General features: G+C 41.1%; 1 protein-coding gene across 1 annotated transcript; it reads right to left on the bottom strand.

The window, feature by feature from the left end:
* Positions 1-5,580: 5,580 nt before the first annotated feature.
* On the bottom strand, positions 5,581-14,976 carry CESA1 (cellulose synthase 1). Its single transcript, XM_088957772.1, has 14 exons — positions 14,640-14,976; positions 13,288-13,483; positions 12,949-13,130; positions 12,217-12,340; positions 11,916-12,102; positions 11,512-11,778; positions 10,950-11,295; positions 9,154-9,291; positions 8,949-9,074; positions 8,482-8,694; positions 8,122-8,383; positions 7,776-7,972; positions 7,323-7,673; positions 5,581-6,572 (listed from the first exon to the last, which is right to left on the bottom strand). The coding sequence occupies exons 1-14, from the start codon at positions 14,718-14,720 to the stop codon at positions 5,985-5,987; spliced, it is 3,258 nt and encodes a 1,085-aa protein (XP_088813898.1). The 5' UTR covers positions 14,721-14,976; the 3' UTR covers positions 5,581-5,984.
* Between the last annotated feature and the right edge of the window lie 8,627 nt (positions 14,977-23,603).

Genomic DNA, 23,603 nt, shown 5'->3' with positions numbered 1-23,603 from the left:
AAGTCCAAGTTGTAGGCTATTTGACCCATTCACTATAGAATTTGATAAAGCCCACAGCATTGTGGGGCCAATTTCAGGTTCCTCCTCGTTGCCATGGTGGCTTGCCAATGTGGCCATTACTTCAAGAAGACCTTGCCCACACAGGCCACAACTTCAAATTTTTGTTCAGTTCTATAGGCTCAGTTTGGAAAGAGTATAAATGCAAATATGTACAATACAAATACATGCAAAATAATACATAATATAAGGTTTTGCACTCTACAATTTTGCATTTATACTCTTTCCAAATTGAGCCATAGGCATTGATTATCCATGTACTCTTGCATTCTTCTCAAGTTTTCTTTAAGCAATTGGGTTGGGTATCTTCCATGGGTTGAACCTTCGTGGTCCCTTTTACATATATGATGACATCAACCTAAGAGGTAGGTTGCTATAGATGGCTTTGCATGTGTCTACCAATGAAAGAGGGGATTGGAAGCACATTTTAAAAGGCTAAAGGCAGAAGCGAGGAATTGCATATATATATATATATATATACTTAGTGTTTATATATACTTGCGTAAAGGCGTGTGTTATACACTTGTACAAAAAAAGGGTAAAGATATAAAGTAACACAAATGCACATTTTGTTTCTTTTTATGGCCAATTTACATTTATTCTTTTTAGTAAATACAATGCTTTTGAATTTCTATTTTGTATTTTGTTTCATGTTTATAACCTTCTCTACCTAAATTAAACAATTTATACATGCATACTAAAATTGTTCCTAATATCTTATGCATTCATGGATACAACTAATTTTTAAGGTTATTGTACTTTTAAATTTTAATATAAGATTTTTTTTATTTTGTTTTACATTTATAACATTTTATACTTAAATAAAATAATAATTTTACTTAATTTACATGTATCCTAGTACTCTTTCAATATGACCTAATTTATAAATGATAAAGAATGTAGAGGATGAAGAATTAATACCAATAAAAGGGGGTTTGTCTGTATAGAGTATTTTGGTTAATTAAAATTGAATTAAGGCATAAAAAGAAACTTAGTGAATATTTTTCATTATATACAATTTCTTTATATTGGAACTAAATGATTTATAAGTAATTAAGAGTAGTGGATAAAAACTATTTCGTAATTCTATTTAATTTTTAATACATTTATATATTTAAACTTTATTTATTAATAAAAATCATAACTATTATTTTTAGTTTGTAAACCAGTAGGTTCTACTATCATGTGTCATGGGTGAACATTTAAATTGGAGACACCATTCTCACGAGTTGGGCTTTTATCAGATCAACTCAGTGCTCACACCTTTTGAACAGCCTCTTGCAATCTTGCATTGGGAATATTCCCACCACAAGGATGTAAAGGGTGTTGGAATGGACTTTGCTCTGACTGAAGCCGGACTCCATTCTCGCATGAGGTACGTTAACAGACAAATTCTAACATATATGTACATTTGAGAGAAAATTTATATTGTTTTGGTTAGAAGTGATATTATGACTGATTTGTAAGTTTATATTGTTTTGTTTTTATTTATATTCAACTAAATAATAATCAAGGTTTATTTATATCCAACTAAAGTACTTTAAATTTTTAATTTTTGGGGCTGTAGTCTCTTGGCGCCCACCTATAAGGAAGTTTGGCTCTGCTTTGCTTGAAGGCATATGCCTCACCGGTCACCACCTTGAAGAGTTATTGTAAAAATTAATATATAAGTGTTGACTTTGAGCATATTGTGGAGGTGAAGCTTAAAAATGTTGGTAAGGTTTGTGCTACTAGTCAACTGAGGGGTGGATCAGTTGGTGGTATGTTAGCTATCTCGTTCACTACAGGGGTCGAAAGTGTGATGGACGTATCACCAACGAGTCAAGATCACCTACCAATAGAGTCCGCGTTCTGCTCTATGCATCCGTGGGTGCTCTGGACGCGTGAACCCGTGAATGGGAGGACATATGGACCATGCCAACGTTAATGTGCGTTTGAGCGTTAAACATGGTCTGGTCGGTTCACGCAGACACAAAACGGTTTGAGACACACATAAAAGGGCCTCGTTTCTTCCATTTTGTTTCTCCCGGAGATCTAGAGCTCCTTCCACCAAACCCTTTCTCTATCGGCGACAACAGAGCTCCGGCGGTTCATCGATGGTGACGTGTTCTTCTCTTCTTTTTCTCTTCTTCTTCGACAAGTAGCTCCGGTGCTAGGGCCAGCGACTACAGATGAATTATGTTACAGTAGCGATTAATATCAGTGACTCGGTGAGAGAAGCAATTAGAGGAACAAGATAGACTAGGAGCGGATTTGTCCAGAAGATGAGTTGTGTTACAGTAAGAAGGAGATTGCTATTGTTCATGTAAAGGATAGGAGAAACAGTAGAGCGGACTCAACTAGAAGAAGATCTACATCTAATACCTATATTTGTTGCAGCAGAAAACTAGGAAAAGGAAACTCAAAATAAAACAAAAGAAGGCGGAGAGCAGGATTTGAGAAATTAGAGATGAAGATTTTGTTTCTTGTTCTGGGTGTTTGGTTTTAGACTTTAGTGGATACAGTTTTATATGCAAAAGGAATTTGGGTATAACGAAGGAGATGAGGGTTGGCTTCCAGCTTCTGATCTGGGAGTAATAAGAACTAAAACTTGGAACAGTTTACCTGTCCTTTTGCCAGAGAGCCAGCCGGCCCAAGTAAAGAAAACCTGCAACAACTTTAACGGGAGAAGGGTAGTGGTTGAGACTTGAGACTTGAGACTTGAGACTTGGTTAAAGCTATTGCAGAGATATCAGAGAGAGATATAGGGTCCAGAGAGAAAACGGGAGTAACAAGCAAATTTATAGGTTGTAGACACGTAGAAGACGATATATATATATATATAAAAAAAAAAAAAGGCAAAGACAAAGGCTCCGGTTTTCTGAACTCTCCGCAGCTGCAGCCGCTGCCGCTGTTATTCACGTGGCATGCGGTTTATATCCAATTACCAAAGAAATAATCCTCTCCTCCTGTACACTTCACACTTCAGCTGGATGCTGTGATCGCCGGCCCTAAGAAGAGAAGAAGAATAGTTGCCGCAGGAGGTCTCTTTGTCGTCATCGATGAACCGCCGTAGCTCTATTGCCACCGATGGAAGAAGGGTTTGGTGTATGGGTAGCGTTTGGTGGAAGGAGCTATCCAGGGGAAACAAAATCAAAGAAATGAGGCCCTTTCGTCTGTGTTCCAAACCGGTCACGAACGGGTTCTATCCGTGTGAACTGTCCAATTGAACCGAACAGACCACGTGTTAACGTTGGCCTAGTCGATGTGTCTTCCCGTTCCTGAGTTCACGCATAGTGCACAAACATGGACTCAAAATAGTATGAGATCAAGTTAGTAGGGTGTTGGAATTTGTTTTGTTGACACGTGATTCCAACTATTTACGAAGTACTTAAAAAAAGGTTTGTAATACTAGAGATGCCATATGAGAATGGGATGGGGCCATAAAATGGGCCTCTTTTAAGTCAATCAATTCACAACCATCTAAATTGATATTTGATGCAACCGTTTGTGGTCATTTATCAAATTTTTTGTGATGTATCAATTTTTTGGTTAAGTACATCGTCAATGATGTCTGCTCCCAAGTGGCCCATAACTCACAAGCTGAAGTGGAGCTCCCCAGTGGTGAGTTGTCTAGTGGCGAGCTACCTGGTGGCGAACTGCCTGGTGGTGAGCTACCTTGATTAGCTGCTTGGTGGTGAACTACCTGGTGGCGAACTATCTTGTGGTGTGCTACCTTGATGAGCTATCTGTGAGGTGCCAGGCAGGTGCCGAACTGACCAGGTGCCGGGTTGGATAGGTTAGGTGACGAGCTTCCTTGCTCTTTAGAGTCCTACAAGGAACCAACTGTTAGAGGACCCGGGGTGGTTAACCTGACGAGGTCACTTCGATGCTTAAGTTAGTACTCTCATAGTAGACTACGAGCTAAAAATCATAAAGTATGAGAGCTAGAATATGTTTATTTGCTTACTTGCTCTCCCTCCTTGCCCTTGGGGTTGGTGCCTTTATGTAGGCATTGTTTGACATGGGCTTCACGCATCATATCCAAGATTTCTACGAGGTCGTCTAAGTGTTTGAGATTCCTGGAGGTAACCGACATGCACGTTGACCACCCTCTGGATCGTTCGGCACGTGGGCCAACTCCCAAGGATCGTGGGAGTGTTAGGATATGCATGTCGAATTTGTCGGTGAGCACGTCTTGCAGGCCGCCAGGTCGTGCCTGTGCCAGACTGTCAACTCACACCAGGGCCAGGTCACGCCTGTGCCAAGCCATGCCTATGCCAGGCCGTCAGGCCACCAGGTGGGACACCATCAACTTGGTTAAGGCAAGTTATTGCTAAAGTGGTTTCGGATGTCACCTAATTATTCTAAGGTGTCATGTGTCACAATATCATTGGAGGACAAAATCTGCCTCATCAATATCCTTTCCTTGCAAAGGGTGGAAGACCTTATGAAATCTACAGATATTTCAGTGCATGCCTTGTCAAGTATGGGTAAAGGTTGTAGGAGGTCAGCGGGAGAGAGATCTTCTAATAAGAGTTGGGCCTTAAAACAAGTGTCTTATGATATTTTTTATCAGCATCAAGGGGCACTTGATGCAGTAGCATTGCATTGCTGCTGCATTTTGGGTTGATGTTGAAATATCAAATTTGATAAATTAGGTAGAAATAGCAATTTGCACTGATGGGCTCAAAACATATCTCCCTTACAAATTTGTATTGAAGAGTCGGTAAATGTCTTGTGATTTTTCTTTTTATCAACATGAAAGGGTGTTTGGTACAGTTACATTGTGTTGTGCTGCTGTTGCATTTTGGGTTGGTCAACCATTTAGGCTATGTTTGGTACTTAGTACGAGGTCATTGTCTAGTACACAAGAATACCTTACAATCCTTGAAAGAAAAAGAACAGTGAGAACCCTCCAAACCACTCCCATAAGAATTTTAGTCTTAGGTTATGTTTGGTTTAAAGGAAAAGATAGGGAAAGGGAAAGACAGGGAAAACCAAACATAGCCTTAAGGAATTTGAATCAAATGGCCAAATAGCATATTCACCAGCATCTCGGCTTCCAATAGTCCACTTGCGGGAACATGTAATAGGAATTTGAATCAAATTGTCACGTATCAGGCCGATACGTAATGTATCGAAGCCTTCCCAACACACCCCTACAAGGGGTGTTTCAGGTCAGCGAGTGGTTCAGGGGGTAGACCGTAGACCGGCCTTAAACCAGTCCCTCTGAACCAATTTCAAAAAAACATAAAAAACAATACCGATACAAGCGTATTGACGTATCGCCCTGTATCGATATTTTGAACCTTGATCTCTGCAGAATCTTGTAGCTCAAAGAATTATGGTTCTACGGTTGTATCAATTAAGTTAAAAAAACCATGAATTCCTCCCACGATACACAATGAGAAGCCAGTTGGAAGCCAGGATTTTTTTTTTCCATTCCTTTTCACATGGTGTGAAATTTCTAAGTTGCATAAACTTGTTTGTTGACATTCCTCTCCATATTAAGAAGTTTCCGATTCATATTTTATACCAAAATAACCACAAAAAACTCATTCTACAGTCTTTGAATCTTTCTAACACTTATCAAAGCTTGTTTATGAAGGAATTACAGCCATGAATTGCTTGTATAAGTTAAATGATAACTACAATAATAAAAATATTAAAATACTGCACAACAAAAAATGTGAAACCGAATTCTTTACTTGGATGATGCCCTTACTTTAACCTAATAGGGCCTACATAAACAATTGGTTTAAGGACAGATGTAGCAACAGCAGAAGCCAGAAGGGGCTGGCCTGTTACCCGTAAACCTCCCTTGTAGATAGAAAATACAGCATAAATAACTGGTACCCTCACATACTGGTTTAGAAGCTTGCTATTTACACGACAGCGTACCAAAGGGAGAAGGGGTTACCTCGACAAAATGACCTCTATAGGAATTAGCAGTTGATGCCACATTGACCTTTTGCAGCAGTTTTCGTGGAATCAGAGGTGAAGGGATCAATACGCACCCACAGCAATGAGAAAATGGAAGCCAGGAGGATAGACCAGACAATGACAATTGTGGGTGTACGGTTTTGCCGACCCAACAAACCCTTCAGGAATGGGTAGAGATGGAGAATAACCCATATGGCAAAGAACAGCTTGCCAAAGAGGGGCCCCCATGACTGATACCCACTGTTTATAGCATATGAAACACCTGCCACGATACCCACAAAGTTTATAATAAGCACAGTCGTCGGTGGTATCAGAAGCGACGTCCACTTGAACACATACAGCTCTGCAAACTCCCCATCATCATCAGATGCCTTGGATGTGACAGTGAAGTTGGTATCAATTCCAGCAAGCACCTTCAACAATCCCTGGAAGACAGCAACGAGATGGGCAGATGTACCACCAATGACCCAGAACTGTTCGTTTCTCCACCAGTCCTCGATCCCAACTCCACTCCACCTGAGCTCCAGAATTCCAGTTGCAAAGATAGAAATGAAGAGCAGAATGAACCACATGCTGGCAAGGTTGCTTATCTGCATTCATTATTATGACAGATCTATCAAGTTACAGCTTTGACCAGGAAAAATAATGGTAAAAGAATAGTTTGTATTGATAGCATATTATACGATGGAGAATGCCTGACATAGAATTCATCTACTGACGCGTGTAATTTTCCTAATCAAAAAATGAGGGGCTCGCTGGACACCCCACCTATTTCTGCCAAAGAATCCTATGACTGAACATTTAATTTCAAAAACTGCCCTTAACTCCTTCAGTAAATGGCCTCACTACAATGAGGGGGGCACTACACACGTGTAAGCATTTTAACATAAACTTGGATCACCTAGGTCATACAAAATTAGTTTACTTCATAAACTTGGATAATACCAATACACAATCACATATCCATGCACTCAACCCCCCTCTCCCCACCCGTCAAGAAAAAAAAAAAAAAAACTTATCTTCCTTTTCCTTGACAAGAAAAAAGAAGAAAAAAATTAGAGACATGAAGCACATCAATATGTTGCTTATGTCTGAATAGATATGCCAGTTGGATTGTCTAGTGAGGAAGTCCACATGATGCAGGAACCCACCACATGATGGCCCCCCACCTTGCAGCCCCCAAGGAATCCTTTTATTTCTATTGACACCCTTGTGTCTGAATAGATACGCCACTTGGGTATACTATCTGCTTAACGCATAAGGAGAAGCCAATAGGGGCTTGGAACTGCCCAAGGGTTGCTTTAGATGCATAAAAAGGCCTTAGATAAATTGACACTCACCTCAGGAATAATAAATTTTCCTGTGAGAAGACAAATTGCTGGAAGTACACAATAGGCAAGCAGTGGAATAGATGTAAGAGGATAAACAATGGTGTTTATGTATGCTAGTCTCTCCAACAACTTCAGTCTCCCATTATATCCATACCATATGGGGCAATGCCTGCTCAGAAGAATTTCAACTGACCCCAAGGCCCATCGAAGAACTTGATTCAAACGATCAGAAAGATTGATGGGAGCAGACCCCTTAAACGCTGGGCGTGGAGGCATGCAATAAATTGATACCCATCCTCGAGCATGCATCTTAAACCCAGTTAAGATATCTTCAGTCACAGAGCCATAGATCCACCCAATCTGATGCAGAAGAAAAAGAAAAAAGAAAAAAGAAATTGTCAAGTTGGGTTAATAAGACAAACCACATTGAAGTAAGAGAAATGCCTCACTTCTGGCTCACACCTCTTTGCCCCATTCAGATTTGTCCTCATAACCACAGCTAATGACATGGATAGCTTCTTTTAGCAAAGTTGCAGGATTGGTAGATGGTGGAATGCCTCCTTGTTCCATGAAAGTTGATGCAATAAAAACTGGGGACTGTCCAAATCTCTTTTCTAAGGCCTTTTGAGACATAAGGAGTGATTTCTCATCATCGTATCCTGGAGAACATGGAAATAATGTTAGATAGGGCAGGTAGATGATATATGTCTGTGCATATGCAAAATCTCTCTATGTTCACACATGTTTAACCAGGTGTAGGTGTGAGAACTAAGCCCGTGGATGAGTAGGAAAAAGCAGCAAAGCCCACCTTCTACGCCCTCTTCAATATCTTCCATGTTGAAAATGGGAATGGTTGATTCAGTTCTTTTCATTGCTCGCTTCTTATCAATGTATTTCTTATTTGCACCCCTTTTCTTTCTTGAACCACAACAACTCTTGACAATGATGTTAGGTTCTAAGTCAGCTTCAGTCAAGACAGGATCATACCCATAGAGAGCTTGCCTGTTGAAACAACATCCAGTCCCCACATAGACTGGACCCTGGATGCCATCCAACCCTTTCAAGTTGATCTGCAAATTAAAACAAAAATAAGAATTTCATTGTCCAATCCTATGTATAGTTACATCTAGAAGGTCAACTTTTCTACTTGATTTGGTTATAGTCATACATCAAAGAAGACAATGTTGCGATTGGCATATCGATCATGCAAATCAATCCCATCAAATCGCTGTGGGAACTGAACATAGCAGGTTTTCTTTCCAAGAACAGGATCCATCATAAAACACATGGCTTCTCGAAGAGCCTTGCTATTATTAAAATAGTGATCACAATCAACATTCAGAAGATAGGCACCATTGGTCAGGACAGCTGATACTCGAATCTGGAGAAGGTGAGAAATAAAGAAGATTGCAATGTGAGAATTAGTGACATCAATAAATAGCCCATCTATGTTGAGAATATGGTGCATGAATCATGAATCAGCACTATTCAATCATTTTAACAATAATGTGGACTTTTCTGGGCATAATTATGAAGCAAGGTAATGCTAGTGACATAGAAAAGAATTCATCTGGCATATATGTATTCATTAAATACTGAAAAATATATAACACATAAGATATAGTTGCTACAAACCAAAGCATTCATCGCTCCAGCTTTCTTGTGATGTTGGAAGCCTGGTCTCTTCTCACGGGAAACATAAACAAGTCGAGGTAGCTCATTCCCATCAGTATCAAGACCTCCACTGTGACCTAAGAACACCTGCAGTTTCAAAAATGAAATTGCTAAGCATATTTAGTATAAGCAAAGGCAATTGGTTTCTAGAAAAAGGTAACATTACCTGGATCATGCCAGGATGATCTCTAGGGTTATTTCCAGGCCAAGGAGTGCCATCCTGCATTGTCCAACCTTCTTCAGGCATTTTCTGTGCTTTGGCAACAAGGGCATTGATTCGCACCTTGAATTCTTCATACTCCCTCTGTAAAAAATATTATTCCCACATTAATCCAAGACAATGGAAGAAAATAGTCACATCCTACTACATATTACTGCTTCTATATGATCAAGGATAAAGAGGAAAATATATATTTAACCTGGGTGGCTGGGCCTATATGACACCTATCCTCCTTATCATGTATGAACTCAAATCTCAACATTGTCAAGTGGATGGATGGGACATGGAAGCACAACTAAGAGTCAATATTTATATACTTCCAACCACCCAATAGTGATCCTTTGACCCAGTTGCAAATATTATTTTATTAGCCTATCCATGTCTTACTCTAAAATGGAAACTTTTAATTCCCTAGCTAAGTCTAATTTTTGGGCTATGCCTCTTTACAACTACCAACCATAGTTGTCATGGCGATGCCTAGGCGTGTAGGCGCTTTTTGGGTCTCGTCTCGCCCAAACGCCATATGATATACTATATATATATATATATATATATATATATATATATATATATATATATATATATGTTGAGGTTTTAGACAAATTGTGTAGTCTGTAGTGGTAGTTTTTGATTATTTATTGTTTAGATAGGAAGTGGGGACCACAGCACTCTTGTTGGGTCCTTTTTTAGCAGTTATTTTAATTGTTTTATGCTGTTTTATGTGCTAGCGGCCCTATAAGGGCACAATGGTCTTTGTACTCTTTATTATTTGACTATAAATAATAGTGAAGAGGGTACCCAGCATTGTTGCTCTCTTTTCTCTCTCAAATCTCTTATCTTCCTTTTCTCCTTTCTTCTCTTCTTCTTCAAGAACTATTCTTCTCTCTCTCTCTCTCTCTCTCTCTCTATAGATAGATAGATAAAACCTATTGTAAGTTTTGTATATTTAATAATTTTATTATATTCTAAGTCTATAATATAACCATAGACATGATGCACTGAATCATTATTTTTATTTATTTTATAAGATGATAAGTTTTTTTATTAATTTCTTATCTCATCAAGGACCTCAAGGTTTCTGATAAATAATGTTTGAAGATGAGTTTGAGAGGTATGATATTCGAAGTCGAGTTCGAGGGTTCCAAGTTGTATGCCTTTGAACAAGAAATGGAAATCGATCACAGAAAAAGGTATGCTTTTCATTCTTCTTCTTCTTTCTGGAGCAAAAAACAAGGGCTCCGCCCCTTCTTCATTTTCTGTTTTAGAACAAAAACAGGGGCTCCGTCTTCATTTTCTGTTTTAGAACAAAAAGAGGGGCTCCACTCCTCCTCCTTTCTCTTCCACTTCTTCGTGGAACAAAAAAATATCAGCGGACTACAACACTTTTTTCTTTTTCTTAAAACAAAAACACTCCTTCTGGAACAAAAAACAGGGGTCTGCACCTTCATTTTCTTTTTCTGGAAAAAAGAAAGTAGGGGTTCGTCCCCTTTTTGTTCTATATTGTTTTTTGACATTAAGCGGCGCCTAGGCGGGTGCCTAGGTGACCAGGCAACTAAGTGCTCCCCTGTCACCTAAGTTCGCCTTGGTACTGTGAAAACTATGCTACCAACCACTTAAAAAAGCACAACTGAGTAATGTCCTACATATGTAGTTTGAGACATAGAAACAAAGGCTGCGGAGGCCAAGGTCCAACATCAAATATATTTTTCTGTGTGTGCGTTGTGTTTTGAACCCTCATTTACCTTCATTGCCCTGCGCTCTTTTACAAAAGATGGTTGAATCTTGTCCTTCAAGTAGTCTATCTTCTGAGCAAAGTAGAATTCAGGTGCCCTAGGCTCAATATTGTGCTTCTTGCAGAAAGGCACCCACTTTCTTGCAAACTCAGAAGTTTCAGAGAGAGCTTCAAAAGTCAACATTGCTGATCCATCATCAGAGACATAACATGAGACTTTGTCAACAGGGTAATCCACGGCAAGTATGGACAACACAGTGTTTGCTGTTATAAGAGGAGGTTCCTTGAGAGGGTCCACTGTACTAACAAAGATATCTATGGGAGGTAGCTGCGAAGGCTCCCCTTCTCGATCATACCTGTGGATTTTAAACCCATAGTTAACAAGATTACAGCCCAGAAACCATACAAGAGAAATGGAAGAGAATGGCATCCTTTCTTCCCCCTTCATCTTGTAAACTTTTTATCTAGTTTTACTGGAGCTTATACTCCATTAAGAGAGCCCATCCCCTCCACCCAAAGGAGGAAAAAAAGGGAATAGAAAAGAAGGAAACAAGGAGGCCCAGTCAACAAACCTTAGTGTAAGTCTGTCAAGGTATGTTTCACGATTGATAGGATACCATTTTGGGAACTGATCCAGAAGCCAAGACAAAGCGAACCAGATCTCACAAATAACCGATGTTAGCCACAATGGATAAGCATCACGCACAGGGTGGCTTACACGATATTGCAAGAAGAAGCCCAGGATAATAAGCCGGAGAATGATTACAACGCGATAGGGAGTAAGATGGGAAGAAGAAATAGGCACGGTCCGGTGTAAAGGTTGACGAGCATCATCAGCACTGCAATGGAGGAAATAAACATGTTAACTCTACTAAACATTTGAGGAGTTCTCAAGTCAACCAAAGCTTGAAAGAAAAGCCCTTAAGGAGGGTCAAAGAAAATCTATATCTAATATCTTTCACAAGCCAGTTCTTACATTTGCAAATCTTCTCCATTTGAACCAGTGCCTTCCACATCTCCCTTTCCTTCAGTGTATCTGCTGGTCATTTGCATCATATTCTTCTCCTGTTTAAGTTTCCAACCTTCAACCCTTTCCTTCCAGTCAACATTCCCAAGCCCATAAGTATTCAAATCCTTTGAAGGATCCACAATCCTAACTGGAACTGTTATCATATCATGGAAAATAAAAATCAAGAGTTGCTTCAATGAAAACAAATAAATCCAAGAAGGAAGATGCTGAGATTTTACGCATTAGAATATATAGAAAACCATAGTACCTGGCTGGCTTGGATCAATGTAAGGAAGTGAATGAACCCGCTTTTCACCAGATCCTAGAGGACCTGATGTTGTAGTCCGCACAGATTGATTATCAGGTGTAGCATTGGGCATTTCTCCAGAGACCTGAAAGGATTGGATGTATGCTTTCAGCGAACAAGGATACTAATGTACACATTCTCCACTTGTTTAAATAAATCCTTAACTGGAGGAAATATCAACAATGTTTTTTATTTTATTTTATTTTGAGAAGATAACTACTTATCATTGTATTATATATGGAAGGAGCCAGGAGAGCTAGGAGGAGACATACATTAGGGAATATAAAATATATTAAGAATGTACAGGAAAAGTGTAGAAAGAATTGTAGCTGTGCAAAAAGCTCCCCCAACCCCAGATCTTATTTGCCTATCTGCTATATAATTAAAGTCCCTTGAAACTCATGACATCTGAACTCAGCCACCTAATAGTTTCTTGTATTTCATTTTTTCATTTAAGAAATGATCCTGCCTCCATGGGCCACTTCCTAGTGTTGCATGGACACAGAATGGAAGTTGACATCTGAAGCATGTCCACAAGTTTGATTTTGCAAAATGGAAAAAAAAAACACACACACACACACACATGGAATCAGACAAATGTACAGAAAAAAAGTCTAAACTGTATCTAAAGAAACCAGTTCTAAAAGGAACATATGTCAAATATAGATAGGAAAACTTTCATTTCTAACTAACCGGCTGTCCATTGGTGAGAAGTGGAATTGGGCGCTGAGACTCATGTCTAGAGGAAGAGGAAAGGTCAACATCATCTCCCTGCCACTGTCTCATTCCCTTGCCATTTCCATGGGAGTAATTGAACTCATTATCCAGATCATCAACATCATCTTCTTCATCATCTCCCTCCACTCGAGGACTTCCTGAAATTTGCAACCTCATTGCCTTAATCCCCATAAAATAAGTTCCAGACCCAGTATAAACAACATTGAATGGCATCACCACTAATATTTTCTATAATCGCATGTTAAAATACAAAGAGGAAAAATATTCAAAACTGGAGTATACCAAAAATCTAACCTTTATGTCTTTTATACCTAGTCTTGCACTGTGGACAAGACTGGTTTCCATCTCTGCGCTCATACTCATAACAAGGCCGGCAAACCGGGAAGGCACACTCATTGCAAGCAACAAAAACATCACCCGTGGCTGTAACTCCAACAGTATCCCCACAGATTTGACACACTTGCCCATTCAAATGCTTGAGGGGCTTGGGCTGCATTATCCAAAGAAATCAGTAGTTGAGAGACACTGGAGGAATTTATAATTGAATTGGCAATATAGAGAAAAAACAAGGACAATGCAACATTGTCCGTATGATACAAACAACTTAAATATTCCCTTCCTCTTTAGTTGAATAGTTACTTTTTCCAGTATGGAACCATAGATAGCAAATGATGATGCACAACCAAAATTGACTATGAATTAAGAATATGTAGAATAATTCCATGAAACTGAAATTATCAACTCACCATGCTACAGGACCATCATAGATACGTCAATCAAAAATGTTCCAGGATAAGAAACAAAGGAAACTTCCTACACTAAGCTGAAAGAATTGTATTATACATATAGGGCTCAACTTGCAAATGCTAATAGCCTACTGTAGCTATACTTGTAATATCATGAGAGGTACCAAATCTCGACTTAAACCTCCCAATGATGTGCCAAATTCACTCAATAGCTGTAAAAAAACTAAAAGACACTTCAAACTATAGATAGCAAAAAGGAAATTCTAGCAATATCCAACTACTTCACATAACCAGTCAAAATTATAAGTCGATTTGAGCTTAAAAGGAAAAAAAATATATATATATAATAACTATAGGTCAGTTTAAAAACCAAAGGAATATCTCAACTAAAAAAATCCATAAACCATATCGAAGTGACCTAAAGAATTAAACACGGAGCTTCAACATGAAGAAACCATAGGGGAAAAGGATGTATGCATTCCTAAACTCCAAAGGGATCTGAACTGGAGGGGGAGATAGCAAACTTCACCGAACCTGACCATCAAAACATGAGCTTTGACACGTTCAGGTTCAGAGAGAATAAATAGAGAAATAAATGAAGAAAGAATCGCCACCATCTCCACAAATTAAACATGAAAACTTTGCAAGTCGAACGAGATCTGAGCTGCTGAAATCCCAAAAGATCCCATTTTGAGGCAATCCAGATAATGGATATACCGAATCAATCAATCTAATCAATACCCATTATCCAATTCCCTAGGAAGAAACTAGAACTAAACCTTAAAGCTAACCCAACAGAGTCAACGACCAGATCCAGACACCACACCCATGCAGAAATTAAAAAAGAAGAGAAACCATCTTGGAAATGAAAGACCAAATGGTTCAGTAAAGGAAACACACCCCAGTTTCTCCTTCGTTCCGAATCATAACGAACTCATTTCGTTTGTGTGAACCAGCAACCATTCCAGCCTTTGCTTCCATGGCTTCCGAACGGAAGAAAAGCTAACAGGCGAGCAAAGACTTCAGTTTTCCTAATTTATGTGTTTTATGAGATACACATCAGAGATCAGAAGAAGAAAAAGTTGTGTCACGAGTGATAACAGATCTTCCGCTCAGTCACATTGCCCTCAACCCGAGTAGAAAAGCGATGGGCTTCCAAACTCCTCCCTCGGCTTCTTCGCCCATCATCTCTCTGCCCCTCCTTTGCTTCCTTTTAATCTTTTTTTTTTCTCCTTCCTAATTATTTTCTTTATTTTTTATATATCTCATATTTTATTATTGTAAGGTCATTACAGCTACCGAGTTAACCCGTAACCAGGGTCCCACGAAGCCACCAAGCTTAGAAAACGGCTCGGCTCGAACCAATCCGATGGGCTGTGGGCTCCACTTCTTGTCTTGCTTTTTAAACTGTGAATATTCTTTTTGGCCCAATAGCGATTATGTGGGCCCAGAGCCCAGACTCCAGTCATTCCGGCCGTGGTTAACAGCCTGTCTCCAGCCTCAACTTCCCGGTTGTTAACCGCTTACAGTCGGTAAGTCCTTTGCACGCAGGAGGACCACAGCTCGACCAGCTGTCGGTGGACTCCAATCTTCCCACTCTCCCTTTTGAAATAGCCTTTGTCTTTCTTAAAATTTCAGAAATACCCTTAGTGTTTGCCTTTGTAGCTGTGAAAAAGTATGGGGTGGAAATAAGTTTATTGCAAATTCTGATGTTTCTCTTTTTTTTTTTTTTAATTTTCACTTTGCTTTATTTGTTTGTAGTATAAAGAGAAATTGGATTTAGTCCTCACAAGACCATTACACTCTTTGATTTGTAGTCTTTGTTTGTGTTTTGCTTCTTTGGACATGTACTAGGAATGGCCTCAATCTCATATGTTTGCACATAGTGGTTAATAGGGGTGGATTAGAGCTGAGCGGAGTCGAATAGTATGAGACTTGAGTTTGGCTCGCCAAGGTTGTATAAGGCTCGAGCTCAAGCTCACAAGACCATTACACTCTTTGATTTGTAGTCTTTGTTTGTGTTTTGCTTCTTTGGACCTGTACTAGGAATGGCCTCAATCTCATATGTTTGCACATAGTGGTTAATAGGGGTGGATTAGAGCTGAGCGGAGTCGAATAGTATGAGACTTGAGTTTGGCTCGCCAAGGTTGTATAAGGCTCGAGCTCGAGCTCACAAGACCATTACACTCTTTGATTTGTAGTCTTTGTTTGTGTTTTGCTTCTTTGGACATGTACTAGGAATGGCCTCAATCTCATATGTTTGCACATAGTGGTTAATAGGGGTGGATTAGAGCTGAGCCGAGTCAAATAGTATGAGACTTGAGTTTGGCTCGCCAAGGTTGTATAAAACTCGAGCTCGAGCTCAGTTTGAGTTAGAACATTGAACTCGAGTTCGGCTTGAATCAAAAACTCATAAGTTCGAGTTCGATTTGAAGAAAAATATTTTATAAAATAAAAAATGTTTTTATTTGATAATTATAATAATTAAGAATTATAATATTTTTATTATATATTATTTTCTATAATTTTATTATATATATATATATTCAAGTTTGGCTCATTATTAATCGAGCTTGTAAATCGGGCTCAAATTCGACTTGAAACTTGGCTCGTTGCCACCCCTAGTAGTTAATGTAGGAGAGAGTAATTCTGTAATTCCACAGAAAATGAAGGTTATTTTTTTATTAATGGGCATAAATTTTATATATGTATTAGGAGGATTTTCTTTTTCAAAAGTGACGTTATTAGTAGTTGGCATTTCTTTATTGACAGTGGTTTTAAATACACAGCATGAACGTAACATTAGGTTGATTGTCTTGTCAATTTGTTTCTTTCCATCCCTACCCCATCCTTCTTTTTTAATCTTTTTAGTAGTATTTGGTTTGTCGGTGAGAGATCTCCTTTTTTTGGCTTTTTCTTTTTTATGGAATTCTATTCCAGTACAAGGTTCTTTCTTTCTTCTTTTTTTGAGCATGTTCTTAATTTGTACCGTAAGGAAATGACTTGAGAGACAAGACCAAGAAACATGTCTCGGATCCATAAACCCCCATAAAGGTTTTATCCAAATCGAGCTGGAGTTGTAACGGTTTTCTGCAAATGAGATGGGATGTTCCATTCTAATTTCTAACCCATGAACTCTTTTCCTTTTCATTTTTTCAGTGAAAGGAAAGAATGGTGAACCTCCTTTTGTAGAGACATTTACAAAAAACTAGTAGTTGTTAAAAAGATATTGCAACATTAGGCATTGTCTGATGGAGGTAGTTTGAGCCCAGATTTGAGACATTTCATTTGCTTTCCCATCAAAAGCTAAACCTTGAGGGAGATAACAACTCATCATCTCATATGCTCCAACATGAATCTTTCTGGGCAGTCCAAAATTTATGAAGTTTAGGTTGTGGTTATTTGGTGCCTGAGCTGACCTGACGTCAACAGGATTAGCTTGGTAGCCCAGTTGATACTTAGGTGGCCGACCCATATCTATGACATTAGTATCAAGTTTAGGCCGGTTGAGTTGAAGAGGACAACTCTGGTTCGACCATATACAGGGCACTGTTAATGGGTAATGATGTTAAGGAGACAGAGTTTCTGTGAAGAAAGGAATGTCAATATTCATCAAAGATCATTTTGATTTTTGACAGTTGGTCCCATCACCTTTTGTTTCTCCTTTTCTTTTTCCTTAATTTATTGATGAACTATTCTTTCTCTTTATTGTAGGCTTGTAGACACATAAGCTCAATATGGGGAACAAAACACCAGCTCCAAGGCACCTCATAGAATCATAGTTACCTTCATGTTATATGACAACCCTACAGCTAGATCTCTATTGTGGTTTTATGCTAGAGGAGTGGCTTAACCATTACAACATAGATGGTAGATATATTTATTAGCCCTTACCTGAATATCTATTCTGAAAGGGCATAAGATAAGAAATGATGGTGTGCGATCTAGATACTCCTAGCTGAAAGATGATCAGGACCCTAGTCGCATGGCGAGCTGGACCAAGTTGCAAGATAAAAGATCAGAGAACTCGGAGTGGCTAACCCGGCGAGGTCGCTCCAATGCTTAAGTCAATACTATATTATGGATGCGAGTTGAATACTTGAGTGCTAGTGAGCAAATAATCGCGCATACATTTGCCTTTAGGTTCAATGTCCTTATATAGTGGAGTAGTCGTGAATCTTATGAAAAAGCTTCGGGATCTCCGGGCTGCATAGATAAGATCCGTTCTATTTTTGAAGGAAAACAATGCATTAGTTGATAAGGTTTATTGCTTTCCTTCGATTCGGGCAGAGTGAGGATGAGCCTTGTTATTAGATGTCGTGATCCTAAGAAATTCAGAGTCCACTAGGGAGGCTTTTGGAGTCGATTATGTGACGCTTCAGTTCTTTAGCCCCAAACTAAATTGGGTGTCTAGGTGCCTTTATGCCGAGGTGGTTTTGGGCCAAGGTGATCAAATACCCAAGCTTTAATTGTTGTTGACTGGGCTCTTTCTGCTAAGTTGTCATCCCTTGAGCAGATCGTGTCCACATGACCTCTACTTACTAAGTCGTGCCAAATCACCCTTCATCAATTGCCCCCCACTCCTCGTGCCAGGGGTCCTGACCAGACGCGAGGAGTTCATGATGAGTTCAGGTGGATTTGGCACGAAGTCTATGTGACATGGATGGCGGACCGTTGGTCGGACCTGTTCAATCATTCGGCTTAACCAGGAAATGATCCAGATCGCGTCTTGGCTACGCGTGGACGTCAAAGGGCACACTCAACCGATTTTGTCCTCGGGTAGCGTGCGATTTTCATGGGAGCTGTTAGATCGCATAGATCTCAACCGTCGATTGCCGGATGTGGTGGATTATAAATAGGGGCCGAAGGGCCCATTATCCTAGCCATAAATCGTGTAACTAAGCTTTCTTGAGATCGCATCGAAGTCCTTCAGCTCGCCATTTTCTCCCCTTAAGTCTGAGCTTGTTATCGCCTTCTTTGATGAGTTAGTCTTCTTGCACTGGTTGTCCGCTTTTCCTTTTTCTTTTCCTTTTTTCTGCCCAATATGTCTAGTGCTAGCATAGATAGGTTACTTAGTGATTCTAGTGAGCCCGGGGGTGCCGAGGTGCGGTCCTCAGCTCCCGCTGGTGAGGCTAGCTCTTCGCTAAAGAGCTCCTCTTTGAACCTTTTAGGAGAAGTGCCTTTACCTAATGTCGGGCCAGCCCGATTTGAGGGACCCGAACCTCAGGCAGAGTGGCCGACCTCTAGAGAGGGGGTCTCGTCTTCTACTCGAGGTCGGGATCCGGACAACTTCAGCCCTTTCACGATGACCTCGGACAGATTGCTGTCCTTAATAGCTCGTTACCGCCTCCCTGATACTCTTGTCTTCAGCATTCCTTTGGGTCAATACCCTTAGGTTCATGACCATTATGAACTCATGGTTTTTGAGGAGTAGCTCGTAGCTGGGATGCGCTTCCCACCCCACCCCTTCATCATAGAAATTATTAAGTTTTTTAATGTCACCATCGATTAGCTACACCTGAACTCCATTCGTACTATAGTTAGTACGATATCACTCTTCCACGAGTACAACCGACCTCTCTCTCTAGATACCTTTAGCTCAATTTGTTCCATTAACAAAAATTCTTCTTGCTTGTTCGGTGACACCCGACAGAGTTACTATATCTCACCTCGCCCCGGGTTCAAGGTTCTATTCGGTAACCCGAACAAGGTATCGGCCTGGAAGAGAAGGTATTTTTTTGTTCGGAACCCCGAAGGATGGCCATTCCCAACTCATTGGTGAGTGGCCATTAAGGACCTCGGGGTGAGCTTGGATGCAGAGACCATGGCGGTCATCCATTCTTGGAGGGACCTTGGCCTTGAGATGAAAGATTTCTTGGTCAAGGAGAAGCTTGTGCGAGCTGCGCTGAGTCCTCTTGGTAGACCTCTACCTCGGCACACACATTACTTCTCTCTTTTCTTTTTTTTTGCACTTACTTTAGTTCGTAGTTGATTGGAAATTTTTCTTTTTTTCTTCTCTTTTGTAGGAGCTATGATGGGTGTCAACGTCGCTAACCTCTTGAAGAGTGTTCAGAAGGGGAAGAAGAGAAAGGCCTCAAAAAGATCCAGTCGAGAGGAGGCTACCTCTTCGGTACCTGCTGAACCCGAGGTCACAGCGCCAAAGCCAAAAGATCAAGATGAGGAGATCCCACCCCCGCAAGCCCAAAGGTACTTCAGTGCCCGAGCCTCATCCCTCCTCAACAAAGGAAAGCATAATGACTCTGAGGCTTAGGCTCCTCAAAAGCAAAGGTGCAGTGTTTCCTACGGAGGTCGCGGAGTGGGCTGACATGCCAACAAGTCAGCTCGAAAGAAAAGCAACCAGCTACTGTATGGCGGTAAGTAACCTGCCTCTTCATCTATTTTCTTATCCTTTTGTTAATGATACTTACGCTTGCTTTCCTTTTTAGGTGAACTCTGCTATCCACTCGCTAGTCTATCAATCTGAGATCCGCTTGAAGTGAGCTCGGGAGGTCGAAGAGAACGCTCGAAAGCTTTACCGTGAGCTGGACTTAGCTCAAGGTGAAATTCTTAGGGAAAAAAAGGGAGCTCAAAGCCAGGAGGAGCTGATTTTGCTACTAATGGAGGAGAAGAAGAAACTTAAGGGGGAGAAGGAAGCTCTCCATTGGGAGAACGAAAACCTTGAGGCAATGATCAATGAGCGCACTGAAATCTTCAACACTGCAATTCAGGAGGCGAAGATTTAGGAGAGAGATCGTGTCGTCAAAGAGTTCAAGGAGTCACTCGAGTTTCATGACCTCCAGGTCAAGTACGGTTCCGGCTCGTATCAATTAGGATTCAAGCTTTACAAGTGGCTGGTGCGGCAGAAGTTCCCCAAGCTTGACCTCGGATCCATCTCCATATCTTCAGTTACTCTAGAGATAGCGAAGGAGGCTGATGAGGAACCTAACTCCTTCAAGGGAGAAAGTGATGACGAACTCCTCGAAGCAAGGCCGTCAGAGGAGGCAGGTCGAAACGGTGTGGCGTTGGACCACATGGAGACCGACCTACCTATTGGAGGAGATTCTAGGAAGTCTGATGTCTGAACTTGCCTCTTTTCTTGGACCCCCCATATATAGTGTACGCCTTGGGCCTTTGAGCTCGGTTTTAGTAGCAGTTGCTTTCCTTTCTATACGTTGTTTTGCTTTTGTTTTTGTTTTTGTTTTTTTTTTTGCCATGTACTCGGAACTTTTTGTTAATGAAGCATAATAATTCAAAAGTCTTATGTGTGCGAAAAATCTTTCTAAGTAAAAATTTTTCTAGCTGTTGGTTATCCCAAAGTGTCGAGCTAACGAACTGGACTTCAAGTAGGAATAACCCTGTATTGTTGTACGCCGAGGTGGACGGACACTGTAGGGTATACACTCGACCTATTTATGCACGGGCTACTCATTTGCCCAAGCCGAAGGGGTAATTGGGAGTTGTTATGCCTATGCCGAGGAGGCAACTAGGACTTATCTACCCATGCCGAAGAGGCGACTAGGACTTGTTGTTGTGCCTATGCCGAGGCGACTAGGACTTATCTATCCATACCGAAGAGGCAACTGGGACTTGTCTGCCTATGCCGAGGAGGCGACTAGGACTTATTTTCCCATGTCGAAGAGGCGACTGTGACTTGTCTACTTATGCCGAAGAGGCGACTAGGACTTATTGTAGTACCGAGATCTTCTATCAGTTCGGCACCGTGGCCCTTAAGCTTTTGGGAGTGACTCATAGTCCTCTCTAGCCCATCATCTTTTTGACTAGTTCAATGGTCCCATGGACTTAGAGGAATTTTTCCTTGGAGTCGTGGACTCATAAGTAGTACCTTCTTAGGTTATCGATGTTCCATGCTCGAGATACCTGCTTCCATTCTAAAGTCTCGAGCTCATATGTGCCTTCCTCGAACACCCACCTTACACGGTACAGACCTTCCAAGTTTGGTCCAATCTTACATACGTCGGGCTAAGGTACCATAACTTTACGGAGAACCAGGTTGCCAAAACGAAACCGCCGTATCTTGACCTGAGCGTTATAGTACCGAGCTACTCTCTGTTGGTATGCAGCAGTCCGAATGTAGGCTAGGTCTTGCACCTCCTCTACTAGGTCTAGGTTGGTACGGAGCTCGTCGTCATTTGTTTCCTCATCATAGGCCTCAAATCGCAATGTGGGTACCTCGATCTCTGTCGAGATCACCGCCTCTGTACAATACATGAGGTTGAAGGGGGTTTCACCCGTCGCGGTCTTGATGGTAGTTTGGTAGGCCCACAATCCCTTTGCTCGATCTAGGCAAGCTTTCAATCCGCGAAGTATCGCCCTGTTAGTTACTTCTACTTGTTCGTTCACTTGGGGATGTGCCACCGAGGTGAAGTTTTACTGAATCCCCATCTCGGCACACCAGCTTTGAAACTTAATATCTTTGAACTACTTCCCATTGTTGGATATCAACACCTGGGGTAGTCCAAAGCGGCATACTATGCTTCTCTAGAAGAAACTCTGTATGTTACGGTCTATGATGGTTACCAGGGGTTCGGCTTCCTCCCACTTCATAAAATAATCTACTACTATAACCAAGAACCTCATCTGCCCTATTGTTGGCGAGAAAGGACCAAGGATGTCGATTCCCCACTGTGCGAAGGGCCACGAGCTGGTAAGGTATTTCAAATCAGCAGCAAGTTGGTAGTGGATATTGGCATGCCTCTAACATTTGTCGCATTTCTTGATGAGCTCAAGTGCATCCGCCTTCATTGTGGGCCAATAATAGCCTTGCCTTAACACTTTTTATGAGAGGGCTCTACCCCACAAGTGTCCATCGCACAAGCCTTCATGGGTGTCGCGAAGTGTGAGCTCAGCTTCTGAGGGTCACAGGCAGCGCAAGTAGGGGAGCGTGAAGAATTTCTTGTATAGTTGTCTGTCTATGAGGACGTACTTAGATGATTGACGCTCTACCCTCTGAGCCGCATTGCGTTCTACAAGTAGGGTCCCATGGAGAAGATAACCAACGAGCGGGTTGATCCAGCTTAGTTTTGCTTGCAACATGGGAGCAACCTCTTATGCCCCCCCATCCTCGAGAATGTTGGGCCAAGGTAAGTCCTCTATCTACACAGTTCATATAGTGTTGTCGCTCGTGCTCGCTAGACATGATAAGGCATCGACCTCAGCATTCTCGGACCTTAGAATTTGTCTGATAAAGTAGGAAATGAAGCTATGCAGGATCTCTCTAACTTTGGACAGATAAGCTGTCATAGTTGGGTCGTGGGCTTCGTAATCGCTAGTGACTTGGTTGACCACTAGTTGTGAATCGATGCATACGATAAGGTGCTTTTCTTTCACTTCCCTTGTTAAGTTCAGCCCGATGATCAACGCTTCATACTCTGCCTCATTGTTCGAGCCTCGAATCCGAACCAGAGCATACTCCAACTTCACTTCACTTGGGCCGTACAGTATCAGTCCTGCACCGCTTCCCCGCTGGTTGGATGAGTCGTCAACGTAGAGGATCTAGGGATCCTCATCCCAGGTCGGTACCACCCTGACTAGGTCTAGTGACACACTGGTTGATGCCTCTGTCGGGTGAGCGAGCTCGGTCAATTTAGGGGTTGTTGTACCGAACATGCACTCTGCTATGAAGTCTACCAAGACCTGGACTTTGATTGCTGGTCATGGCTCGAACTGGATATCGTATCAGCTTGATGGACCACTTCGTTAATCTTCCAAATACCTCATGCTTAAGCAGAATCTGCCTTAGGGCCTGTTGGTGAGAACAATGATAGTGTGGCCCTGGAAGTATGAGTGTAGTTTCCGGGCTGCTATGACCAACATGTATGCAAGTTTCTCGATATTCGGATACCT

The sequence above is a fragment of the Nelumbo lutea genome, chromosome 8, assembly GCF_056320005.1.
Source record: "Nelumbo lutea isolate HS-2025 chromosome 8, American lotus-T2T, whole genome shotgun sequence".
Classification (NCBI taxonomy): Eukaryota; Viridiplantae; Streptophyta; class Magnoliopsida; order Proteales; family Nelumbonaceae; genus Nelumbo; species Nelumbo lutea.
Note: the sequence above shows the minus strand (reverse complement) of the source record. Positions and strands in the feature narration are given on the sequence as shown.